Source organism: Narcine bancroftii, chromosome 3 (assembly GCF_036971445.1).
Source record: "Narcine bancroftii isolate sNarBan1 chromosome 3, sNarBan1.hap1, whole genome shotgun sequence".
Lineage (NCBI taxonomy): Eukaryota > Metazoa > Chordata > Chondrichthyes > Torpediniformes > Narcinidae > Narcine > Narcine bancroftii.
In genome coordinates this window covers 112069119-112094198 of record NC_091471.1, presented here as the reverse complement: position 1 = coordinate 112094198, position 25080 = coordinate 112069119, and the positions used below count along the sequence as shown (strand labels likewise).

The window sequence follows — 25080 nt, the reverse complement described above, 5'->3', positions numbered from 1 at the left end:
TATCAACTAACTTCACATCTATCATATTAGTCACATAAACCACCATCTTAAAACAAAATTCAAACCTCATTAAAAATTGTACAATTCAATTTATAACTTTCACCATTATTCCCTTCGTTCTATAACTAAAATAGCAAAATAATATACACCAGAATTACCACTCCTTTCACCTTAAAGTTAAAGAAAAAATATATAAAAAAAACTTATCCATCCCATTCACATTTAAATTTCAGATATTCCTTATCTACTGAATAAACTTTACAAAAAAAACCACATCAATTTTTAGTTTTTTAAACAATCAAATACTTTCTTATGCTTTTTGCTTTTTTTTATATTTAAACAAAAAAAACCCCTTCACTCTTTAATCTAATAATACAAAAAAAAGGGAAAAAAAAAACGGTAGGAGGTTAAAAATACCCCCTCCCGTCTAAACCGCGCAATGCGGTAACTCCCAAAAAAAAATAGGTGTGAGATAACTCACACGTAGCAGATGATTTTCAGGAAATAGTGCCTATCCAGTTCTCTCCCCCAACTCTCACTTCATCTTAAACTAACATCATCATTATTTAATATCCCTTTTTTAAAAAAAAAATTAGAAAAAAAAAGGACAACTCTTCTTTTAATCAGCTCCAACTGCCAAGTCACCATTACAACCATTCCTTCTTGGAGCACGGCTCTTTTCTTCCATCTCTTGTCTCCTTAGAGATCGCGGCGGACTATGTCTCTGTTGAAACTGAGTAATTGGCAGCTGTTGAGGAAATGCTATAGCTTCCTTTGGAGAATCAAAGAACTTTGGTTGGCAACCATCTTGAAAAACCTTCAAAACAGCTGGATATCTAAAGGTTGCCTTGTAATCTTTCTTCCACAACAACTCTTTAGCAGGATTGAATTCCCGTCGTTGGAACATAACTTCTTGACTCAAATCCGCATAGAAGAAAACTCGATTATTTTGAATCATCAAGGGTGATTTTCTCTGTTGTGCATTTCTAATAGCCACTCGTAAAATTATTTCTCTGTCGTAATAATTCAAGCAACGAACCAAAACAGGTCTTGGACTTTGACCTGAAATAGGTCTTCTGCTCAAGGCTCTGTGAGCACGTTCCAGTATTATACTTTCCAGGAAATGTTCTTGATCCAGCACCTGCGGAATCCATTCAGTAAAAAATTTTCCTGGGTCTGGTCCCTCCATACCTTCCGGCAAACCAATAATCTTTATATTGTTCCGTCTGGATTGGTTTTCCAAATAATCAATCTTTTTCACCAAATTTTTATTTTGAGTTTGTAAGTCTTCGACCATTTTGGTCACATCTGAAACTTGATCCCGTATTTCGTCTATATCTTCTTTACACGAATTAAATTTATCTCTCACTTCAAGCTTAAAAGCTCCAAACTCAGCCATCTGTTGAGAATGTATTTTCACCAAAGTGTTAAACCTAGTACCAAGTTCAGTCATAATCTTGAATAATACCTGCATTGTATAAGATAATTTAGATTCAAGATTCACAAAAATCTTTTCAATTGGAAGAGATTTTGGCTCAACAGATTCCTGCTTCTTCTCCAAAGGATCTTCTATTACTTCCTTCATTCTGGTTGCCTTCCTTGTAGTATGACTGCGTGTGGAAACCCCAGCCACAGCCTCTCCAGCAATGACTGGAGGACGCTGGCCGGGGTTTTCCCCAGTCCATAATGTATTAAATTCTCCCAGCACATCAAGTTGTATAGGTTCTTGTATCTCAAGAGATGCAGTTTGCAGCGCCACCTCTACAGCTGACAAATGCCTTTGAGTAACTCTTTGTTCTAAAGGCTGTTTGGCGCCCTCTTTAGGGGGCTCTACCGATGTAACATAGAGCTCTACATCCGAACACTGTACCTCTCTCCTGGGATCCATTTCACGCTGAGTCCTGGTGTCTTTCCTGTAGGTAGGCTCCAAAACTTGAACTTTTGGAAAATGTAGTTTTTTGATGATCTGTTATCGTTTTTTTTTTGCTCTTTTCCACCAATTGTACCATCATAAGTTAAATTAACAGCACTGAAATTATCTAAACTTTTAAAGAATTTTAACGGGCATTTCTAGACAAAACAATAAGATAGAGTCAGGAGAGGACTGGAAGGCACATCTGATCCTTACGCCATCTTGCCACGCCCCCCCAAAATCTGCCTGCTTAATAGCATTCAGTGTCTTGAGCACTATTTGGAGGCCTATAGCCTACTCCTAGTACAGTGATTGATCCCTTCCTATTTTTGACTTCCACCCATACCATCTCAGTAGATACTCCCTCAGCAGCATCCTCTCTTTCTTTATCCCTGACCAGTAATGCTATTCTCCCTCCTCTCTTATGTCCCATCCTATTCTTTTTAAAATCCAGTGCCTGCATCAGTTAATGCTGCCCCTCCAGCCAACTCTATGTAATGGCCACAACATCGTAGTTACATGCTCATCCCCTTTATTCCTAATATTCCTAGCATTGAAATAAACTTATTTCAAACCCTCTAACTGTCTACATATATGTTTTGCCTTCTGCCTGTCTTTCTCACATTGCATCGTGCTTTTGATCTATTGCTCTATTTGCTGCACTCACCTTCTGGTTCCCATCCCCATGCCTAACTAGTTTAAACCCTCCCCAACAGCTCAAGCAAACCTGCCCACCAGGATATTAGTCCCTTTCCAGTTCAGGTGCAGACTATCCTTTTTGTACAGGTCAGACCTTCCCCCAGAAGAGATCCCAATGATCCATATTGGATAGTCTTATTGAATATCCATGTTGGATATTCTTTTATTTTTATATTATTGTATTTTCCCTTAAACTTTATATTTAATTCTCCATATAATCTGTATAAACTATATCATGTTTGATGAGAAAGCCCAACATTAACTCTATGTAGAACAGAGACTAGTTACAAAAATTTCTAATGTTAAATGCCTCCACCACCCCCACCCCCCCTCCACACCCCGCACTCTCTTCACACCTAAACATGAAAAAAATGTTCTGTCAGATTGGTTGAGGTTTCTGAAATGATCAGATGCTTGTAAAGCAACAGTGTAAAGTTTTAAAATTCCGAGAATGTGAAAGTTGGTCCTTGTCCAATTTAGTCAGGAGAGCTGAACATCAGTCTCAAATAAATTACTCTCTGTTTTTGCAAAGGTCTGGAAGAGCAATATTTAGAGGATATTTACTAATGTAGTTGTTTATTAATGTATTTTTGGCATGTGTACTTGTCAGAACTTTCTTTACATTTCAACTAAGTGCTGAAAAAAATGGTAATAGATGGTGTCCTTGATCTGTACAAACTGATTTAATTGTAACCACATTGTGCTTTAACCCCTCTACTTTGTACAGCTGTGCTAGACTTGCTTGACGGCTTGTAGAAGCACCCTTGTCACTGTACCAGGAATTGTGACAATCTTGAAGTCTTGATTAAATTGCAGCTTAAAAGTATCAGAGGCAAGACAGTTATAACAATAGGTGCAAGATAAAACTCAGGGGCTTATGGTTTAGTTGAACAAGGCATTTGTGAGAGACCACATCGGAAGAACTGACTTTACATTAATAAACAACTACATTAGTAAATATCCTCTAAATATCAGCTCTCCTGACTAAATTGGACAAGGACCAACTTTCACATTCTCGGAATTTTAAAACTTTACACTGTTGCTTTACAAGCATCTGATCATTTCAGAAACCTCAACCAATCTGACAGAACATTTTTTTTCATGTTTAGGTGTGAAGAGAGTGTGGGGTGGGGTGGGGTGGTGGATGCTTTTAACATTAGAGATTTTTGCACTTTCTATTTTTGTAACTAGGCTCTGTTCGACATAGAGTTAATGCTGGGCTTTCTCATCAAACATGATATAGTTTATACAGATTATATGGAGAATTAAATATAAAGTTTAAGGGAGAATACAATAATATAAAAATAAAAGAATATCCAATATGGATCATTAGGATCTCTCTGGGGGAAGGTCTGGCCTGTACAAAAAGGACAGTCTGCATCTGAACTGGAAAGGGACTAATATCCTGGTGGGCAGGTTTGCTTGAGCTGTTGGAGAGGGTTTAAACTAGTTAGTTTAACTTTATTTATAGAAACAGTTCAGAGAGGGCATTTAGAATGCAATGCCTTGTAAGTAAAGTTTGAACAGGCAAAGCTCTTTGAGGAAACCTGAATAAAATGTACAATATCCTTGAGGGACTTTAACAGAGAGATGTGGAGAGTATATTTTCTCCCAGGAGAATCTAGAACTATTAAGTTGCGGTTTAAAAGTAAGATGATACTCACTATTTTTTTAATTAAAAAAAATATACAAAGTAACATTTTAAATATACAATATATTAAGCTTTTTCTCACAAACACAACAAACATAAACAAAACAGTTACTCCCTCCTTCCCTCCCTTCTATACAGATCCATTCACTGTCAGAGCTTACATATATTTTAATTATATAGAGTACAGTTGGGGAAACTATGTCAATGGTACACACTTGAGGCAGATAAGGCAAAGAGCAGGGTTTTTTAATATTTTTGAAAGGTAGTTAAATTCATGATTATCAAGGGGTAAAATGTTATTGGAGATCATTAGTTTGTATTTGCAGCTTCATTTAAGTGGTGAAACAGATTAAACGTAGATTTATTTGGCAATAACAGGAACATGAAACTTTCTGGCATTGATACAAATGAGAATATTTGTGATTTGGGTGTTGAATGTGGTCTTTAAATTGTGCAAAAATCTGAAATGTAAACAGTAAAACAGTCTTTACTTAATCACCCCATTTATTGGATGGACAATTGGATTTGTGCCTCTGCTGTCTGGATGTATTGTTGCGGACATTTTCTGTGAATTGTTATATTTTTAATTTAGATATACAGCAGGGTTACATGCCATTTCGGCCCACGAGTCTGTGCTGTCCAATTTACACTCCATTAACCTACACCCCCAGTACATCTTTGAATGGTGAGAGGAAACTAGAGCCCCAGAGAAAACAGACACAGGGAGAACGTACAGACTTCCTTATAGACAGCCTGTGATTCAAACTCTGGTCTGATCCTGACTGCTGGCACTATAAAGGCATTGCACTAACTGCTACACCACCCATGTTCTAAAAGAACACTTCTGCTAGAGGGCTATTAATCAGACATGTAAAATTATTAATGGTGAATGAATACACATTTATTTGAGATCTGCTTGAGGCATTTCAGATCTGAAAAACAAATTATCTGTTGTTTTATTAACAATTCAAGGAAGTTTTAAAAGGCATTTTAGGTAGCAAAGTTTTTGTAAATTAAATAATTTTGACACAGTTTAGTGGCCAGGAATTTGTTGAGATGAGTGATGATCAGCTCCCAGTATGATAATGAAAGATGTTTGTTTGATAGCAGCATCTGGGATACTCAAGTGTCGAATTAAATAAAGAAATCCAGAAGTTACTGTCAATGGTTTCTCTTCCATCGGGTGTGGAATTATAACCTTTCCTTTTATAATTGGTGAATGGATTGGAACTTCATTATTTCCACTTATATGTAAAAGAACAAATATCTTGTTGAATGAGGTATAATGCATTTTTACTGGTGTGGTAATTCATAATTGCTAATGTCTTGTTGGGTGTTGAGCATACTGTTAGGTGGATTGTTCACATTTTATTTTAAAATTGTTAATTATTTTGAATTTAATCAACCATGATCTTATTTTTGATAAACAGATTTCAGACTTGGGGAAATTGTGTTTTTTTATAAAAAGTTACATAAGAATTGGTGTCTTTTCTCTAGTTTGACATTTTTTTCCAATGTTGTTCATGTATTCATTGTTGCTGTATGGTAAAAATCCCCAATATCTCATGCCAAGATGTAACTGAAGTTGAGAAAGGTGAAATCAACACCGTAGAAAGCATTATGGTTATATTTTTTAAGCTTGCATTGGACATTGCGATTTCAAGATCAAGACCATTTTACTTAGTGTTTTGATGTAAAATACTTCAGGCTGGAGTGGTGAGTATTAGAGAAATAAAGAGCATTAAATACTGACATAGCTAAGAGTTGCAACTTGTTCTATTGATGTTTGGTGACATGGTTACCTATCTGTGATTGTTATTTCCCATTTGTCGGACTTGTGCTGAATGAAAACTGGGTCATGCTCTGTAGGAGCCAAAATACTTCTTTACTCACCTTGTTTAGTTGGCGTTCTGGGTTTTGTTGGCTGGGTGCAGCCATCTTTATTCTTGTGCGCATGTGTGAATGCCGGCTGAAGCATGCTTGGTAATGCAGAGTGCAGATTGGGATTAAAAAGTATTATACAGGATAGCGCTAGATAAATTAACAGAATGGTACAAACAAGGGGGCTTACAGCTACCAAACTTCAAGAATTATTATAGTGCAGCACAATTAAGATACCTATCAGATTTTTATCAAACAAGGGAAAAACCAGATTGGACCAGGTTAGAGCTAGATAAAATAGGGGAGAAGGTACCTGAACATATACCTTATAAGTGGGATGAAAAGCTGGTGCAACATAGGAATTCATCAGTACTGCACCATCTGCTCAACATTTGGAAGAAGATTCACATAGAAAGGAATAAAACAAATGATCAACCACCAAAATTAATATTGACGTAAAATCAACTAATCCCTTTCACATTAGATAACCTTTCCTTTAGAGAATGGGAGAGAAAAGGGATCAAAAGAATAGAAAATTGTTTTTTGGGAAATAAATTATTATCTTTTTAACAAATGAAGGACAAATATGGTATAACTCACGGTACAATGTTTGCATACCACCAACTGAAAACCTACTTGAAGGACAAATTGGGAAGCAGGCTGAGGTTACCAGAAGGAAGCAATTTTGAATATGTGATTACAGATGCAATGATAATTAAAAGATTTATAACAAACATGTACATCGAACTGCAAGAGAAAGAGAACAAGGAAACAAGCTGTAAACCCAAACAAAGGTGGGAACAAGATCTAAACATAAAGATAAAGAATGAAACATGGGAAAAGCTATGCTCCGGAACTATGAGAAATACAATAAACACGAGGTTACGCATGATACAATATAATTGGTTACACAGGCTATACACCACGCCCCAAAAGTTAAATAAACGGGACCCAACAGTATCAGACAGATGTTTTCACTGTAAGAAGGAAACGGGAACAACAGTACATGCAATTTGGGTATGTGAGAAAGTGGAAAAGTTTTGGGAAGATCTAAACCAGGTATTAAATAAAATCACAAAAAGCAACATACCAAAAAATCCAGAGATCTTTCTTCTAAGTAATATAAGAAATAAAGAACTTGGACTCGATTTGGATGGAGCACAAAAAAGATTTATTATGATAGCCTTAGCTGTAGCAAAAAAATGTATTGTGTCAACCTGGAAATTAGAATATAGCCTGAGAATACAGCAATGGTACATAAAAATGAATAAATGTATTCCATTTGAAAAAATAACATATAATTTAAGAAATAACATCACAGTATTCGAACAAATTTGGGAACCGTACATGGAACACAACAAAGAAATCCTACCGCGGACCTCCACCACCTAAAATGACAGAAGGAGAAGAAGACGAAATGAACTGACCCAGTATGTAAAAGTAGAAGACACAAATTTCTTGTTTATTTTCATTGTGTGATGACATTGTTTAATGGGTTTAATATATCATATATGTTGAATGTTGAGTGGATGGCGGGGGGGGGGGGGTGAAGGAGGGAGAAAAGGGAAGGGGGATACAGGGAGAAATTGACACTGTATATTCAAGAGGGAAATGTTTGTGTATTTTGGTCAGTATGGTTCATAGTGTGAAAAATAAAAAAATTATAAAAAGTATTATACAAAACAGGAGGATATTTCATTGAAAGTTAAAGAAGATAATTACAAGTTTATGTGTTAAAATAAAGGATTTAAATACATCTGGACTTGTATTGGAAATAATTGAAACATGTCGCAAACAATTCACCTAGCCTCAAAGTGACTAATTGGATCAAAGTTGCTACAGTTTAGTCAATGAAAATTTTATTGTTTGGAACATAAAATATAAAATGGAAAATAATCCTTCGGTGTTTTGAATTGATATTGAGAATAATATGGTGGCCATCTTGGAAATCCCTCGAGTTTGGAGCAGTTTGTAACCCACATCCATCAGCCATAAGTATCAGCCAGAGAGGGATCTAGATCTTCTAAGCTTATAACAGAGGGTCCCATAGACATGTTGGTGAAGTCGTTTCTTAAAAATCAGCAATATTATTGACGGATGCTGTGGTGGAAACTCGTTTGTTAACAGCACCACATTACAGCCATCAGAAGTGGTAGGCTTACATCTGTAAACTCCTTCTGTATATCTCTGGCAAGTTTGTACACGATTTGGATTTTGCTACTGTTGATTTCACCTGTGTTGTGCTTGCTTGACAAACGGTAGACAAGGTGAGTAGAATGGCCGCAGCAGGCGCTGGCATTGCTGTTGAGGAATAATGCATTGAAGACATGAGGATTGCGGATATCAGAGATGAACTGAAGTGATGGAGACTAGATACAAGAGGTGTTAAAAATGTTCTCATTGCAAGACTGAAGCAGGTGAAGGAAGAAAATGTGGCTTCAGTTGATGGGAATGAAGACATTGCAAAACCATTGCAGAAGACGACTGAATTTGAAGACAGCCACGTGAAATGGCTGAAGGTGTGTCACCAAATGGTGTTGAAGAAAATTAAGAGGATGAAGATGCAAAGAATGTGCAATTCGAATCAGAGAAAGAGTCAAGTAATAAATCAAAATCTGACCTGCAGGAAGAAATACAATCAAGTGACAGTGTGTCAAGTGCTGAAAGCAGGAAAAACAAATGAGGTTCTTCTAGAACAAGCTCCAGAGTTTTCAGAACAGTAGCAGCACATTTAAAGAATCAGGATGAATTGGCTGCTCTTGTTGAACAACATAAATTATTTCAAAATATATTTGCCTTAGAAGAACTTGAGGAGCAGCCAAGGAGGGAAAAGGATAAGCTGGAACTGGAAATAAAAATTGCTGTTAATAAGGCCAATACAATTGTATTAGAAGGCTCAAGGTATCTGCTGTTTGAAGTAAATTATCTATGATGGTAAGAAGTCATATTTTGAAAAAGAACCACAGGAAATGAAACCGATTAATAGGGTAAAAGACATGCATATACATGGACAAATCCACCCAGAGCATGGTGTTATCAAGCCATATGTACCAGTGGTAACATCTGCAGACAGAGCTGTGGCTTGGGTTTGGTCAAACGCTGCAGTCCCCTTGACTTTCCAGTCAAGAATCAGAAATACACATGAGGTTTCCAGATACATTACCTGCTACAAGAGGCAGTGAACAGTCACTCATGGGAAGATAAAATGAAATTGCTGCATCATTGATCCAGCTACAGTCTCTCTCTTCATTGTCCCAGAAGAAGATTCAAGCTTTTGATGGTGACCCACTTCAATACCAAGTGTTCATGAGATCCTTTAGACACAATATTGAAAACAAGTGCCAAGACCCTGAAGAACGTTTTTGTTATTTGGAAATGTTCACAAAAGGACAGCCAATGGAACTTGTTAAGAGTTGTCTACACATAAAGGATTTGACAAGGCTAAGTCTTTACTAGAGGATCATTTTGGCAACAAGCATAGAATTGCTTCAGCTTATATGGATAAAGCTTTCATGATCGTTAATAAAACCGAAAATGCAAAAGTTCTACAAGCATCATCTCTTTTTAAGAGGATGTTGTAATGCCATGGAAGATATTGACAATATTCATGAGCTTGATGTGTCTGGTAATATGTGAATCATCTTAAATAGATTACTCTACTGGCTATGGGATATATAGAGAGCTTTGGCGTGATTTCCAGAAAAAGCATCCTAGAATGCCCTATATCCATCAAAGGAGCAAGGAATTGGAAAAGGAGCAAACAGAAACAAAGGAAGCAGCAGCAGACAAATTGTCTTACTGGGGCCGGTGTGGATAACTTCAAACTTTCAATAGTGCCTGTACAAGAATGGAAATGCAACAACATTTCTCAGCCCAGGCACCACTGCATTTTTTTGCACGATGTGACTAATGAATAAATTTAATCTTCAGGGAAGAAAGTTTCAGGCTTAGAGGTTGCTGGATTGTATGCAAGGATTTTTGTGATTTTTCCATGTTTATACACTCAGAAGACAATGCCTGTGCACAAAGGAAACATCCCACATCAAAATGATATCTTATCTGAGAAATGTTTATCTACCTGAAATTGCTCTGAGATAGGAATGCTGATTGGTTCAGATGTACAAAGGCTTTGGAACCACTAGAATTAATATGGAGGGTAGGAGATAGACTGTACGCTGTTAAAACCATGTTTGGTTGCACAATTAATGGACCATTAGGAAGAGGTGATACTGCTCAGGAACACCAGTTCAAAAGTGACTTTTCTGAGTGCCTTGTTGATGACCAAGAACCTTCAAGAGAAGATCGTCAGTTCTTGGATTTAGTCTTAGAATATGCCAAGCTAATTGATGTACATTATTGTATTGGATTACCTTTAAAGATAGAAGTATGCATGCCTGACAAAAGAGGTGTTGCTGAACAATGTTCACTGAACCTAAAGAGAATATTTAAAAGGAATTAATCTTCATTCGGTCTATACCAATTTTATGTCTGACGTGATATACAAAAGTTATGCAGAGAAAATACCAGATGATGTCTGGGAAGTAGTGATGATTTAAAAAAAAATGGTATCTACCCCACCATGGGGTTTTACATCCACAAAAGAAAATCTTCCTGCTGTGTTTTGACTGTGGAATAGCCTTTTGGGAAGTTTCACTAAATTCTCAGCTCTAACAGGGGCAAGACCTGACTAGTATATTGATGGGAGTCTTGGTTAGATTCAGTAAAGAACCTTTTGTCATCACTGGTGACATTGAAGCAATGTTCCACCAGGTGAAAGTACCAAATGAAGTCGGTGACTTGTTCTGGTTCTTCTGGTGGCCTGATGGAGACTACAGTTAGAATATAGTGGAATACAGAATGACGGTTCATTTATTTGGAGCAACTTCATCTCCAAGTTTGCCCTTAGGAACTGTGCTGAAGACAATATGAAACAGTTTAGCCCTCAAGCTGTAAGCTCCATCATGAACAATATCAATATCTCTTTAATATGAGCTACGAGAGATCTGTTGAAAGGGCGGCTATCTACTTATCAAATCGATGATTAACAATAGTTGTGTGTTGGCTGTCATACCCGAAACAGAAGGCAAAGGAAATTAAGAATCTGGATTTCGACCATGATAACCTTCCTGTGGCGAGGGTGCTGGGTGTACAATGGTGTGCTCAGTCTAACATTTTTAAATTCAAAATCATTTTGAAGGACAGACCTCTCACAGAAGGAGATTCTTTCAACAGTTAGTTTGATTTACGAATCCCTTAGAAATATTGGCACTAGTAGTTCAGACTGCCAAAAATATCCTGCAAGATTTGTGAAGAGAAAAGATTGGTTGGGATGATACGATACCAAACTCCAGTGTACAGAAATGGATGTGTTGGAATCAGGATCTTCATATGTTGGAAAACTCAATCAAGATTGACAGATGCTTCAAACGCACCAACTTTGGAACGGTGACATTTGCTCAACTGCATAATTTTGCTGATGCATGTGAGGACGGATACAGAACTGTTATCTGTTACTGCATAATAAACATGGTCAGATTCATTGTGGATTTGTGATGGGAAAGGCAAGAGTGGCACCATTAAAGCCATTCCTCGAATGGCTGCTACCATGGTGAGTAGAATGGACACAGTGCTGAGCAAAAGAGCTGCAGATGAATCTAACAGACTCCATCTTTTGGACTGATAGCACCTCTGTCCTCAAATACCTCAAGGTTTCAAACTTTTGTGGACAACAGAGTTGTTGAAATTAATAAAGTTTCATGTCCAATACAGTGGAAAGATGTTAACACAGTTAAATATCCTGCCGATTTGGCTTCCTGAGGTTTGAAAGTAGAGTCTTTTCTGAAGGATGAAATGTAGATGTCAAGGCCTCAGTTTCTTCTATAGGCTCCAAAATCCTGAAAAAATAAATTTTACTAGAAGACCCTGAAATCAAAAGAGAAGAACCTCACAATCGATCTGAAATTGGTGGGGGTGTAAAGCTGCAAATGCTGTTCAGATAATGTCTGAACAAAAGGATTTAGTTACTTGTTTAATTCATTACTGTTCATCGTGGAATAGTTTGAAAAGGGCAACAGTATTTTTTTAAAAATATTTTATTTATAGTTTTTCCACACAAACTCCCAACAACTGTCAATATCATTATCAATGATATCCACATTAATTACATTTCATGTTTGTTAATTCCTTACAGTCTTCTCATGGAGTTTGAGTGTTTCTTTTTTTTAATCCCTTCCCCCCCCTGAAGTTAAACATTTAACACCAAACTAATTATCCGTCCTGCTTTGCGGAAACTGCCAAAATGTTTGGCCTGGAAGTCAGCCTGAAGAAAACTGAGGTCCTCCATCAGCCAGCTCCCCACCATGACTACCAGCCCCCCCACATCTCCATCGGGCACACAAAACTCAAAACGGTCAACCAGTTTACCTATCTCGGCTGCACCATTTCATCAGATGCAAGGATCGACAATGAGATAGACAACAGACTCACCAAGGCAAATAGCGCCTTTGGAAGACTACACAGAGTCTGGAAAAACAACCAACTGAAAAACCTCACAAAGATAAGCGTATTCAGAGCCGTTGTCATACCCACACTCCTGTTCGGCTTCGAATCATGGGTCCTCTACCGGCATCACCTACGGCTCCTAGAACACTTCCACCAGCGTTGTCTCCACTCCATCCTCAACATCCATTGGAGCGCTTTCATCCCTAATGTCGAAGTACTCGAGATGGCAGAGGTCGACAGCATCGAGTCCACGCTGCTGAAGATCCAGCTGCGCTGGGTGGGTCACGTCTCCAGAATGGAGGACCATCGCCTTCCCAAGATCGTGTTATATGGCGAGCTCTCCACTGGCCACTATGACAGAGGTGCACCAAAGAAAAGGTACAAGGACTGCCTAAAGAAATCTCTTGGTGCCTGCCACATTGACCACCGCCAGTGGGCTGATATCGCCTCAAACCGTGCATCTTGGCGCCTCACAGTTTGGCGGGCAGCAACCTCCTTTGAAGAAGACCGCAGAGCCCACCTCACTGACAAAAGGCAAAGGAGGAAAAACCCAACACCCAACCAACCAATTTTCCCCTGCAGCCGCTGCAACCGTGTCTGACTTGTCAGCCACAAACGAGCCTGCAGCTGACGTGGACTTTTACCCCCTCCATAAATCTTCGTCCGCGAAGCCAAGCCAAAGAATTATACTTACACACAATGACAAGACACTCACAACAATGGTATGAAATTTACATTTGGGGATTTATGGGTTTGTCCTGTCACAGCAGTCAGCACATAGGCTGCCTTCCTTTTTCCATAGCTGACCTTGGCTAGAATAGGATGGACCCCCTCCACTCCCTCACCATTGGAGAAGGGCAGCAGCATGGTTGCTCAGATTTAAAAGATGGTATCTAATACAAACAAACAATGTTGTTGAAACACAAGAAAGAGGATGTCTCACAGTTGAAGAATTAATGTTGAGATGGAGATAGTCTGCTTCCGCCAGAAGAAGAAATTTGTAGACAAAATCTCAAGTTTAAGAAAAGGACTGAATGTTAAAAGGACAAGCCATCTTCGTGAACTCAACCCCATTCTGGAGAATGGTATAATAGGAGATGGTCGGTGACTTAGCAGAGCAGCAATGCTAGAAGAAATGAAACATCCTGTCATACTGGCCAAGAATTTTTATATCTCTGATCTGATTCTTTGCCATATTCACAAAAAGGTCACAACCATATGTTATTCAGACTATGCCAAAAATATTGGATTCTTGGTGCTACTGTGTTAATCAGAAAAATTGTGTCAAATAATTCCTACTCCTGGACAACAGTATATGACTGATTTGCTATTAGAGTCTCTCATGATAAACTTCCCTTCACATAGGTTGGAGTCGATTATTTTGGACCTTTTGAAGTGAAGCGAAGAAGGAGTGTTGTGAAGCACAATAGTGTTATTCTGATCGAAGTGGCTTTATCTTTTGACACACTCTTTTATGAAGGAACTACGATCTGACAATGGCACTAATTTTGTGAGAGCTCAGTGTGAGTTGAAGGAGGCAATAAAAGCAGGAATCAGGATCAAATACATAATACATTGCTTCAGAAAGGAATCAATTGGATATTCCACCCCCCCCCCACCCCCCGCTGCCTCACACCATGGAGGTGTATGGGAAAGATTAATTAGATTGGTATGAAGGGTTCTTCTTCACCTGAAGAAACACAAAGATCAGTGTGTACAGAGCCATTGTCATACCCACGCTCCTGTTCGGCTCTGAATCATGGGTCCTCTACCGGCATCACCTACGGCTCCGAGAACGCTTCCATCAGCGCTGTCTCCGCTCCATCCTCAACATTTATTGGAATGACTTCATCACCAACATCGAAGTACTCGAGGTGGCAGAATCCGCAAGCATCGAATCCACGCTGCTGAAGACCCAACTGCTCTGGGTGGGTCACGTCTCCAGAATGAGGACCATCGCCTTCCCAAGATCGTGTTATATGGTGAGCTCTCCACTGGCCACCGAGACAGAGGTGCACCAAAGAAGAGGTACAAGGACTGCTTAAAGAAATCTCTTGGTGCCTGCCACATTGACCACTGCCAGTGGGCTGATATCGCCTCCAACCGTGCATCTTGGCGCCTCACAGTTCGGCGGGCTGCAACCTCCTTTGAAGAAGACCGCAGAGCCCACCTCTCTGACAAAAGACAAAGGAGGAAAAACCCAACACCCAACCCCATCAACCAATTTTCCCTTGCAACCGCGCCTACCTGTCCCGCATCGGACTTGTCAGTCACCAACGAGCCTGCAGCAGACGTGGACGTACCCCTCCATAAATCTTCGTCCGCGAAGCCAAGCCAAAGAAGGGTTCTTAATTCCACTTTAAAAGTACAAAGTCTCTAAGAGGAGCATCTTCATACAGTTTTATGTGAAATTGACGCTATTCTCAACAGTTGTCTCATCACTAAAACTTCTACAGATCCAAATGATCTTGAGGCACTTACCCCAAATCACCTTCTGCTTCTTAAGCTCTCCATGTCACCAGGGCAATTTCAGAAGGAAGACATATGTGCTCGTCGAAGGTGAAGGCAAATTCAGTCTATGTCAGATTTGTTTTGGAAAAGATGAGTTAAAGAATATCTCCCCCGCTACAGGAATGACAGAAATGGTTTAATTTCAGATGCAACTTTACACCAGGAAACATTATGATTATCATGGACGATTCAGCGCCTCGAAACTCCTGGTTACTAGGAAAAATTATCGAGAGTATTCAGGACAAAAAAGGACTTCTGCATCATGTTTGAATCAAAACCAAGATTGGCTTTCTAAACAGACCCATTAGCAAAATCCTGCCTTGGAACTTGAGGTTTGCTGCTGCCACCACTGGGAGCCCAAGGTCCGCTGCTCCTGCTCCTGCTGCCTGGAGCCTGACATCCCCAGTCAGTTCGGCTCTGAAAAAATTTTGGATAAATGAGGATTTTGGAAAATCTGATTTTGATAATCAGAGTTGTACTATATTTTGAGGAGTTGTACTGTATTATGCTGTGTATGACTCCAACTGTTGGGTGATTTTCCCTCTGCAGTTCAAAACCCTGGCTCCTATTACATCAAATTTACTCGCACCTCATTATGTGAAATGGTGCATGATTTGAGGATACTGTTGTCACTCTGACTTTTGTTCTATGTTTTGAGCATGACTAATGTCTGCAGAAGTAGCCTTGATGGCATCAAACTTGACATTACTGAACAGGTTATTATGCTTGGCACTGCTTGATGACACTGCAGCATTTTCCATCACTCTTCCCATTGATAGGGTGATAAATTACAGAGCTAAGCCTTCTTGTAGTGGATTAAAGTGTCCAATTTTTCAAGTGTTAACTCAAGTAATGACGAGGAAGTGATTGGTTCAGAAGCTCAATGATTTAAGATTGCAGCTGGATAATATGGCTCTGCAATAACTGAATAAATTGTATTCGCTTAATTCTGGTTTCTGTAATGTTGGGAACCTTGGGAAGAAGCAGAAAGCTTCTGTGATTGTAAACACTTCAGCCTTGTTTTTTATCTATGTCTGGTTCCTCTATTGAGGATGCTTCCAAATGTTTTAATCATTCTTTATGATTTTTGACTGAGTATGGCAAGTTGTAATGCTTTGATATAATCTAGTTCGTTCTGGATTTGCTTGGGCTTGTCTGTTGCATTCCACTTCTAGCTTTATAGTATTGGTCTTAATTTTTAGATATTCATGGTCTAGTTCCAGACAAACTATTTAATCATTGAACATGGTTGATCCATTGATTATATGATAATTATCCTGGCCCACTGAGATTAAAGATGTTTTGTGGAATACAACTTTTAATTACCAGCAAATTGAGGTTCTTAGGAGTCACTATCTCAAAGGATCTTTCCTGGACTCAACACACCAATTGCATTGTGAAGAAAGCATGTCAACTCAGGAGTTTTATTTCCTCAGGCGTCTGCAGAGGTTTGGCCTGATACCAGAAACCCTGGGAAATTTCTACAGATGTGTGCTGACCAGCTGCATCACGGACTGGTATGGGAACACCAATACCCTTGAGCGCCCAGGACATTACAGGCAAAACCCTCCCCACTATTGAGTAAATCTATAGGGAGCACTGCCATTGAAGGACAGCAGCAGTCATCAAAGACCCACACCACCAGCACACGCTCTGTTATTGCTGCTGCCATCAAGAATGAGATATAGGTGCCACCAGGTTCAGGAACAGTTGCTACTCTTCAGAATCCTCAATGACAAAGTCAATCAGAAACTCATTTAAGGACTCTTACTTGTGCACTTTATTGATTTTCTTTTCTCTCTCTGTATTGCATAGTTTGTTTACATTTGTCATCTGTCACAGCTTTTTTTACCTGTTTACACCATACACAGTATTTTTTGCACTACCAATTAGTGGTAATTCTGCCGTGCTCACAGGAAAAAGGAATTTCAGGGCTGTATGTGATGTAATGTATGTACTCTGACAATAAATCTGAAATCTAATTAGGTAATGGCTACAGCCCTCCAATACTCAGTTTTGAGCTACCATCTCTGTTCTTGACACAATGGAGGAGTCCGTGCCATTCACCGAAAGACACTGATCCTGTACGAGACTGTCATACTGCTGCTTGGCTCATTGATAGTTCAGATCTCCCACTTTTGGTGTATTTTCAAGAGTTAAGGAGGATATTAATTGACTTCAAATTCATTTAAGGCATTTAAATTCTTGAATCAAGGTGCAGTCTGCTGGATTACTGGTCCAATAATGTAATTATTATTCTGCCAAATCCATGTATGTTTAAGGAGAAAATAGAGAAGTAAATGAGATCATTGAAGATTTTGCTGTTGGGAGGTTGAGGATGGTGCTGGCAGAGTCTATTTCTCAGTAAGTGTCATGCAGTATTGAAACAAGTCATGATGGGTTCAGTGCAGGGTTGGTAAAATGGGTGCTTGATTAGTGGACCAAAGGGCCTGTTTCCAAGCTGAATGGACAGTTTTCTTTGTTTATCTTGATACTTGGTTTAAATTTCATTTTGCTGCTCTGGCATAAACTTGTGATTTTGACCTGGTTACTCCATATTTATTCAGTATTGTTCCAGTGGGTTCTGGAATGCTGGCAGACTAGCCCTGTCATTGACCTTTGCATTTAAACATAATCACAGTGTTATGTAAAGGGAATGTGTATGACCTGATAGGATCTGAGGGTATGTACTTTGGCAGACTAAATTTCACAGGCCAGATGGTCTCCTGCTCCTATTTCTTGTGCTCTGTCTGAATAAATAAATAACAGTTGAATTCTTCAACTGTTTAGTTTCAAATGCACACTTTTAGAATGTACCAAATCTCTCTTTTGGAATGTATTGCCTTCCATCCTTTCTACATCAATCCCAATGTCTCCATCAAGCAATCAGACAAGGGTGGTACTTTTGTAGTCTGGAGAACTAACTTCCACTTTGCCGAGGCTAGACAACATTCTGAAACGCACCCTCTTACTTGTTCCTTCAACAGGGCCCCACCAAAAAAAAATCAGGCCACTGTTTTCTGCACCTACACTGACATGATCACTTGTAGTAATCTCCCTTCCACAGCCTCTATCCTCATTGTTTCCCAACACTGCACTGCCCAGTTCTATCTCCTACCCAAGATTCACAATCCCAACTGTCTTAGTAGACATTGTCTCTGTCTCGTTGTCACTATGTGCTCCCGCCCAACTAAATAATGGTAATATCATCATACCTCAACTCCATTTTGATACCCTTGGTCCATTCCCTTCTCATTTACAATTCACAAACTCTCCACAATTTGAACAACTTTCAGTTCCCTGGGCCCACTGCTTCATTTTCGCCATGGATGTTCAGTCTCTATACACTTTGATTAACATGAAGGCCTCAAGGTTCTCTGTTATTCTCTTCGAGAATAATAGAACTAAACAGTTCCTTTCACTGCCCCCACCCTCCTCTGCCTGGCAGAATTTGTACTCGCCTTCAATAACTTTTGCTTTGGCTCATGCTACTTTCTCCATATCAGAGATGCAGCCATTGGGTATCTGCATGGATCCTAGTTATGCCTGTCATTTCATTGGGTATGTGGAGCAATCCATGCTACAAGCTTACACAGCAAGGCTCCTCAACTCCTTCCCCAGTATGTTGATGACTAAATTGGTGCTGCCTCCTGCATCCATGAGCTCATTAACTTGATCCACTTTTCTGCTAACTTCCACCCTGACCTCAAATTCACTTGGTCCATCTCTGCCAATACTCTGTCTTTTCTCAATTGCTCTGTCTATATTTTGGGAGACAAAACTATCGATAGACATCTTTTATAAACCCATTAACCCTGCCACAGTTACTTTAACTACACCCTGTCTCCTATAAGAATGCTATTCCTTTCTCCCATTTCCTCCACATCTGCTCCCAGGATGATGCTTTCCATTTCAGGACATTCAAGATGTCCTCTTTATTCAAAAACATGGCTTCCCCTCTACTGCCATTAACTCAGTCCTCACCTGCATCTATTTCTTGCACATCTGCCCACCCCACCCCAGCACCACCCTAGATACGACATAGACAGGGTTCATAAAACATGGAATACTACAGTACGGTATAGGCCCTACAGCCCTTGATGTTATGCCAACCCATATATTCCTTTAAAAAAATACAAAACACTCCTTACTCTGTAACCCTCTATTTTTCTTCTATCCATGTGCCTTTCTAAGAGTCTCTTAAATGCCCCTAATGTTTTAGCCATCGCCACCATTCCTGGCAAGGCATTCCAGACATCCACAACTCTCTGCGTTTATTTTTAAAAAAACTTACCCCTGTTGTCTCCCATAAACTTTCCTCCCTTCACTTTGTACACATGTCCTCTGGTGTTTGCTATTCCTGCCCTGGGAAACAGGTTCTGGCTGTCCACCCTATATATTAATCTTGTAGACCTTTATCAAGTGTCTCCTCATCCTATGCTCCAAAGAGAAAAGTCCCAGCTCTGTTAACTGTACCTCATAAGACATTTTCAAATCCAGGTAATATCCTGGTAAATCTCCTCTGCACCTCTTCTCCATAACTTCCACATCCTTCCTATAATGAGGTGACCAGAACTGAACAGAATTCTCTTAAATGTGGTCTTAACAGAGATTTACAGAGTTGCAACATGACTTTGCTACTCTTGGACTCAATCCCCCATCACTGAAGTCCAGCATCCCATATGCCTTCTTAACTATCCTATCATCCTTATCTACCCCACGTCCCCTCGAAGTTACCTGCCATTCCACCAGCCTCCATAACCAACATACCATTTTGGAAATTCCATCACCTACAAAGGGATTCCACCACAAGACACTTACTTTCCCCTTCCTTCCCCTCTTCTACTCATCCCTTCCCACCAATCTCCCCCTTAGTACCTATCCCTGTGACTGTAAGAGGTGGTGCACTTGCACCTTTTCCCTCACCACTACTTGGGGTCCCCAATAGTTCTTCCAATTGAAGCTGTGCTCTGCTGCAACAGCAGGTCCAACCACCTTAGTTCCAGATCCTAGTGCCATTACTGATCTGCCAGTCCATAGCCTCATGTACTGCTACGTTGAGGACACCTACAAATTGTAGGAACCACACCGTATATTCCAACTTGACGGTCTCCAACCAGATGGCATCAATGGTGACTTTCCCAACTTCTATTAATCTCCTCCCCCATCCATCCCATCTCTCTTTCCCTCATCCCTGTCTCCCTCCTGCACCCCATCCCCTTCATTTTCCTTTCAGGGCCACCCTTCTTACCTCTATTCTGCTATCATTTTCTCTTCTACCCTCCCATCTGCAACCACTTATTACCTTGTATAGGTAAGCCTGTGCTCCTCTCCCTTCACCTCCCCCATATTTTTATTTTTGGCACCCCTGAAGAAGGGCTCAGGCCTGAAATGTCAACTGTCTTTTGCTTTCTCTGGATGTTGCGTGACCTGCTGAGTTTTTTCAGCACTTTTGTGTACTGCACTAGACCCCAGTATCTACATATTTTCCTGTTTATGTTCCCTTAGAATAGCGTTTTCAGTGTTGGTTTATAAAGGACGTTGCTCCAAAGCATCTGGAAATGTTACTTGTGGGCGAGAAGGATTGGTATACAAATTCCCCTGGAATAACAATGCATAATTTTGGTTTAACTGAAAGAAAGAAACAAAATTTATTTAGCCCTCCAAAGGATTCTGTAGTTTATAATGATTAAAATTGTACCATGATTCTCTTTCCCTTAAATCTTCAAATGTAGAAACTGAGGGATTCTGTTATTACTAATGTACCTTTTGTAGTATCTCTGATGTTTAAACTGACACCATTTGGAAATTGCATTCTAATTTCTTTAGAAATTGATGTGCATGAAAAGGTAAACACTGTGGTATTTGTTGCTAATACTTGTGATGCCATATTGTTTTTAAAATTTCTCCTGCAGAATACATTTCTTCTGATTTTGTACTTTATTCATCGGTTGTATTTGCAGGGTTATTCTTACCGTGTTGTATTACAGTTTATAATTTTGCACAAAATTGTCTGACATTCTATAGTTCAACAGTTTGTCGTAAGACTTGATAGATGTAATAACACCTGGTTTAGAAAATATGACCTGTGCTCGAGCATCTCACCATTTTTGACTTTATTATTTCTTCTACAGAATGCAGTAATAGTGGCCTTGTCTTCACAATCCTGGGACGTGGAATGTGCGACAGAACGACTGCTCAGTAACTGAGGAATTTGGGATTGCTTCTGTAGCCCAGATGTTCATTCATTGACAAACACCTGTGCCCTTTGTTCTTACCAGGTTCTGCATAGATTCCATTTTAAGCATCACTGTTAGATGTGATAATCGCTTTCAACAAGACTGGATTCGATGCTCTGTAAATAAAGCTCTCAAAAGATCTGTGTAAATTAAAACAAAGGGGAAAAGTGAAATACTTTTTAATTTTTTTCCTACTCTGCATTTATAAGGATCCTGAATTTGAGTTGCATTCATATCTGAAGATAACACAATACACCTGCTTTAGTGCAGTTTAACCAAATGACTAAGGCATTCAATTGCATCTGTTTGTTCATGATAAAAACATGTAATGTTGCCTACATCCTAAAATAGGGTTGTTTTCTACTTTTTGTAAGGGTCACGGCTTTGAAGTAGCCAGTGCTTCTGACAGAGTTTCTGTTGATTTAGTAAGAGCGGGCTTCACAGATTCATTGTGGCACTTGTACACAGTTGCTATGGTGACATTTTTGAAAGTTAAGTCTTCTTGGGTACCTAATGAAAGGTTTTGCTGGATCATGAATAGATTACTTGTTTATTCTCCCAGAGTTACATTGTTCTGCAAATATATTTGTCATGACACAATGGAAAAATCTTGACATGCTAGGTTTTCTAATGGTTGTATCTGTTAAGTACCATAATGTGGTAACCACTTTGAATTACTTAACAGATGCTTAAATATTCAATCCCAGCTTGTGGTTCACATTTTCTATAGTTTATTTCAGAAGCTATGGTGGCTATTCTTTTGCTGTACATAATTTAAAGTTCACTTAGAAATAGAGGTGTGTTATTGATCAGATAATCTGCAGAGTATATCTGTAAGTTCCAGTAATGGGATATTTCCTGTATATATGGCCAAGCTTTCTATTCATTTTAAAATATTTCATCTTGAGTTTTCACTAACATTATTTAATATGATTTTTGAATTTGAGGTGTGTATCAATTCTGATGAATTGAAAAACATGAAATTTTTAGTGGTACATATCTAAAGAAAGGATTTTTAGTTGCTGACTAGTGCTTTGTTTAACATTTAGAATGGTAGTCATTCCAATTTTATATTTAAAAAAACAATATCTGTTTATTTAACTGGCACAGTGCACCTTTTTTTAAACACTGTCATTGGGAATATGATGAACATTGAACTCTCAGATTGCAATCCATACAGTCAGAAGAATTTGAGCTGAGATGGGATGATCCATTAGCCTTGTTCAGGGTAACAGGTGACTCATTCTTATTCTTTTGAACTGCAGCTCTACGAAACTACACGTGAATTGCAATTCCTGTGTAATCCTGTGAATGTTCATTCTTGTCAAATATCTCACTCTGATTGGCTGCTAAAAGATTAATCTTGGCAGTTGTGAGGTTTGGAATTGCAGAAATCAGGGCTTGGACCTATTAGCCCCTGCTGATCGTCAAGTACGCATCTTTAATCTGTTTACAGGCAATTGGTCTGTAGCTTTGGCCATTCAAATGCTCATCCAGACATTACTTGAGTGTTGTGAGTATACCTGCATCCACTACCCCTTGGGCAGTGCACTCCAGATTCCAACCATCCGACTGGACAGAAAAAATCTCTACCAGCTCCTCCCTTTGCCTCCTCCATGTCAAGGAAAACAAAGCATATTTGGTATCTACTTTGTAACTGAAGGCTGCATCCTGATGAAACCCCTCTGCATCCATTCCAGCTCCCTCACATCCTTCCTATAATCTGGTGACCAGAACTCTTCACAGTACTCCAGCTGTGGATTAACAACTTTTTAAATAAAATTGTATCACAACCTCCCTGTTCTTTTATATTCTGTGCCAAGCTAATAAGGTAAATATTTTGTATGCTTTTATTGTCTTACTGTGCTGCCACCTTCAGGGTTTCATGGATTTGTAAAGTGTTACTCTTCTATTATTCAGTATGCCAAGAGTTTACCATTTGTTGTTTATGCCCACTCCATAGTAGAGATACCAAAGTGCATCACTTCACACTTATCAGGATTAAATTCTATCTTTGTTCTGCCCATCTTTTATGTAGATATACACCTGTTGTCAGTTTTGCTCTCCTTGAAGAATAGCAACCTCTTGTATTCAGATTTAAGCTTGTATGGAAAAATGACTTGTGAAACTCTGTTCCAAATGGGAATTTTACATTCCCTACCACATCTTTTTCTGAACATGGTCGTTGATACTGGAATATAGTTCTGTGGATGATATTTGTCCTTCAGTCGTTTCTGTGGCAATTTTTTAAGCAAGCCCTTGTAGAATAACAGGTAGGCTGTAGGGGAGATTGGCCAACAAGTGTCCTAATTAGACATGACAAGCTGGATAGTGAATAGGAGCAATAATTATTGTTCCCATTGTAAGGTAAAACATCATGAGATGGGAATGTGTAGGGAGTTACCCTGTACAGGGCAGTAACAAGAAGGGGAGGTGTCCTTGTACTCCTGTTAGGTAAAACATCATGAGATGGGAATGTACAGGGCAGTAACAAGATGTGAATGCATCCTTGTACTTACAAGATAAGAGAGACATTGATGGATTGAGAGGCAGGAAGCTAGCAGGGAAAGGATAGCAACAGTTTTAGTCATTGGACAAGTAATGATATGATGATGTTCTAAGCATGTATCCAAGGGTATAAAAAATCACCATTTTGCTGATAACGGCAGAATGCATTCTCCGACTAACATGGTTGGTCGCAAGTGTTACAATCCGGTAATAAAGAACAAAGAACCCTGATTTCGACTCAGCCTGGCGTTTGTCTCACTCATTCATGAACAAAGCAGACCTAACACCTCTTAAATGGGGAAACTGAGCTCAATTTTCTGTAATAGTGCAGTTAGTAATTACTCACATATTGAGAAAGCTTGATTGATCAGCAAAGTGTAGTAAAGAGCTTGTAGTGGAGACATTTCATTACCAAGGCCCAATTACACTTGCATCTCCTCCCATGAAAATAGTTACTATTTTATTTTAGTGGGGGGGGGGGAGGGGAAACAAAACTAGACTTCATGGTCCTTTTTGTTTTCCACACAAGGATGGTGGAAATTCAGACCAGTTTTGGAATTGCATTTAGTGCTATGTAAATTGTTTTTTTTTAAAAAAAATCCCATGATGGATTTAGACACGAAGTGGAGCAAAGGGAGCAATGTAGAGTTAGGAACATAGGAAGTAGGAACAGGAGTAGGCCAAAGATGGCCCATCGAGCCTGCTCCGCCATTCAATACGATCATGGCTGATCTAATTTATGACCTAAATCCACCTACCTGCCTTCTCCCCATATCCCCTAATTCCTCTATCATGTAAAAATTTATCTAACCGAATTTTAAATATGTTTAATGAGGCAGCCTCAACCACTTCCCTGGTTAGAGAATTCCAAACATTCAATACTCTCTGGGAAAAACTATCTTTCCTCATCTCTGTCCTAAATCTACTCCCCCCGAATCTTGAGACTGTGTCCTGTCGTTTTAGTTTCCCCACCCAGCTCAAAACACCTTCCTACATCTATCCTATCCATATATGTTTCTATAAGATCTCCTCTCATTCTTCTGAACTCGAGCGAATACAATCCTAGATGATTTAATCTTTCATCATAAGTCAACCCCTTCATCCCAGGGATTAACCTAGTAAACCTCCTCTGGACTGTCTCCAAAGCCAGTATATCCTTCCTCAAATATGGAGACCAG

At 39.2% G+C, this 25080-nt stretch overlaps 1 protein-coding gene across 6 annotated transcripts in view; it reads left to right on the top strand.

The window, feature by feature from the left end:
• ube2kb (ubiquitin-conjugating enzyme E2Kb (UBC1 homolog, yeast)) overlaps positions 1 to 21567 on the top strand; it is a 219081-nt gene extending 197514 nt beyond the window's left edge. For all 6 annotated transcript variants that reach the window (XM_069924895.1, XM_069924899.1, XM_069924896.1 and 3 more), the window contains one exon: positions 21290 to 21567. In XM_069924895.1, coding sequence (XP_069780996.1) covers positions 21290 to 21364 — 75 coding nt within the window. In that variant the 3' untranslated portion in view covers positions 21365 to 21567. The remainder of the gene's footprint in view (positions 1 to 21289) is intronic.
• Positions 21568 to 25080: the final 3513 nt, after the last annotated feature.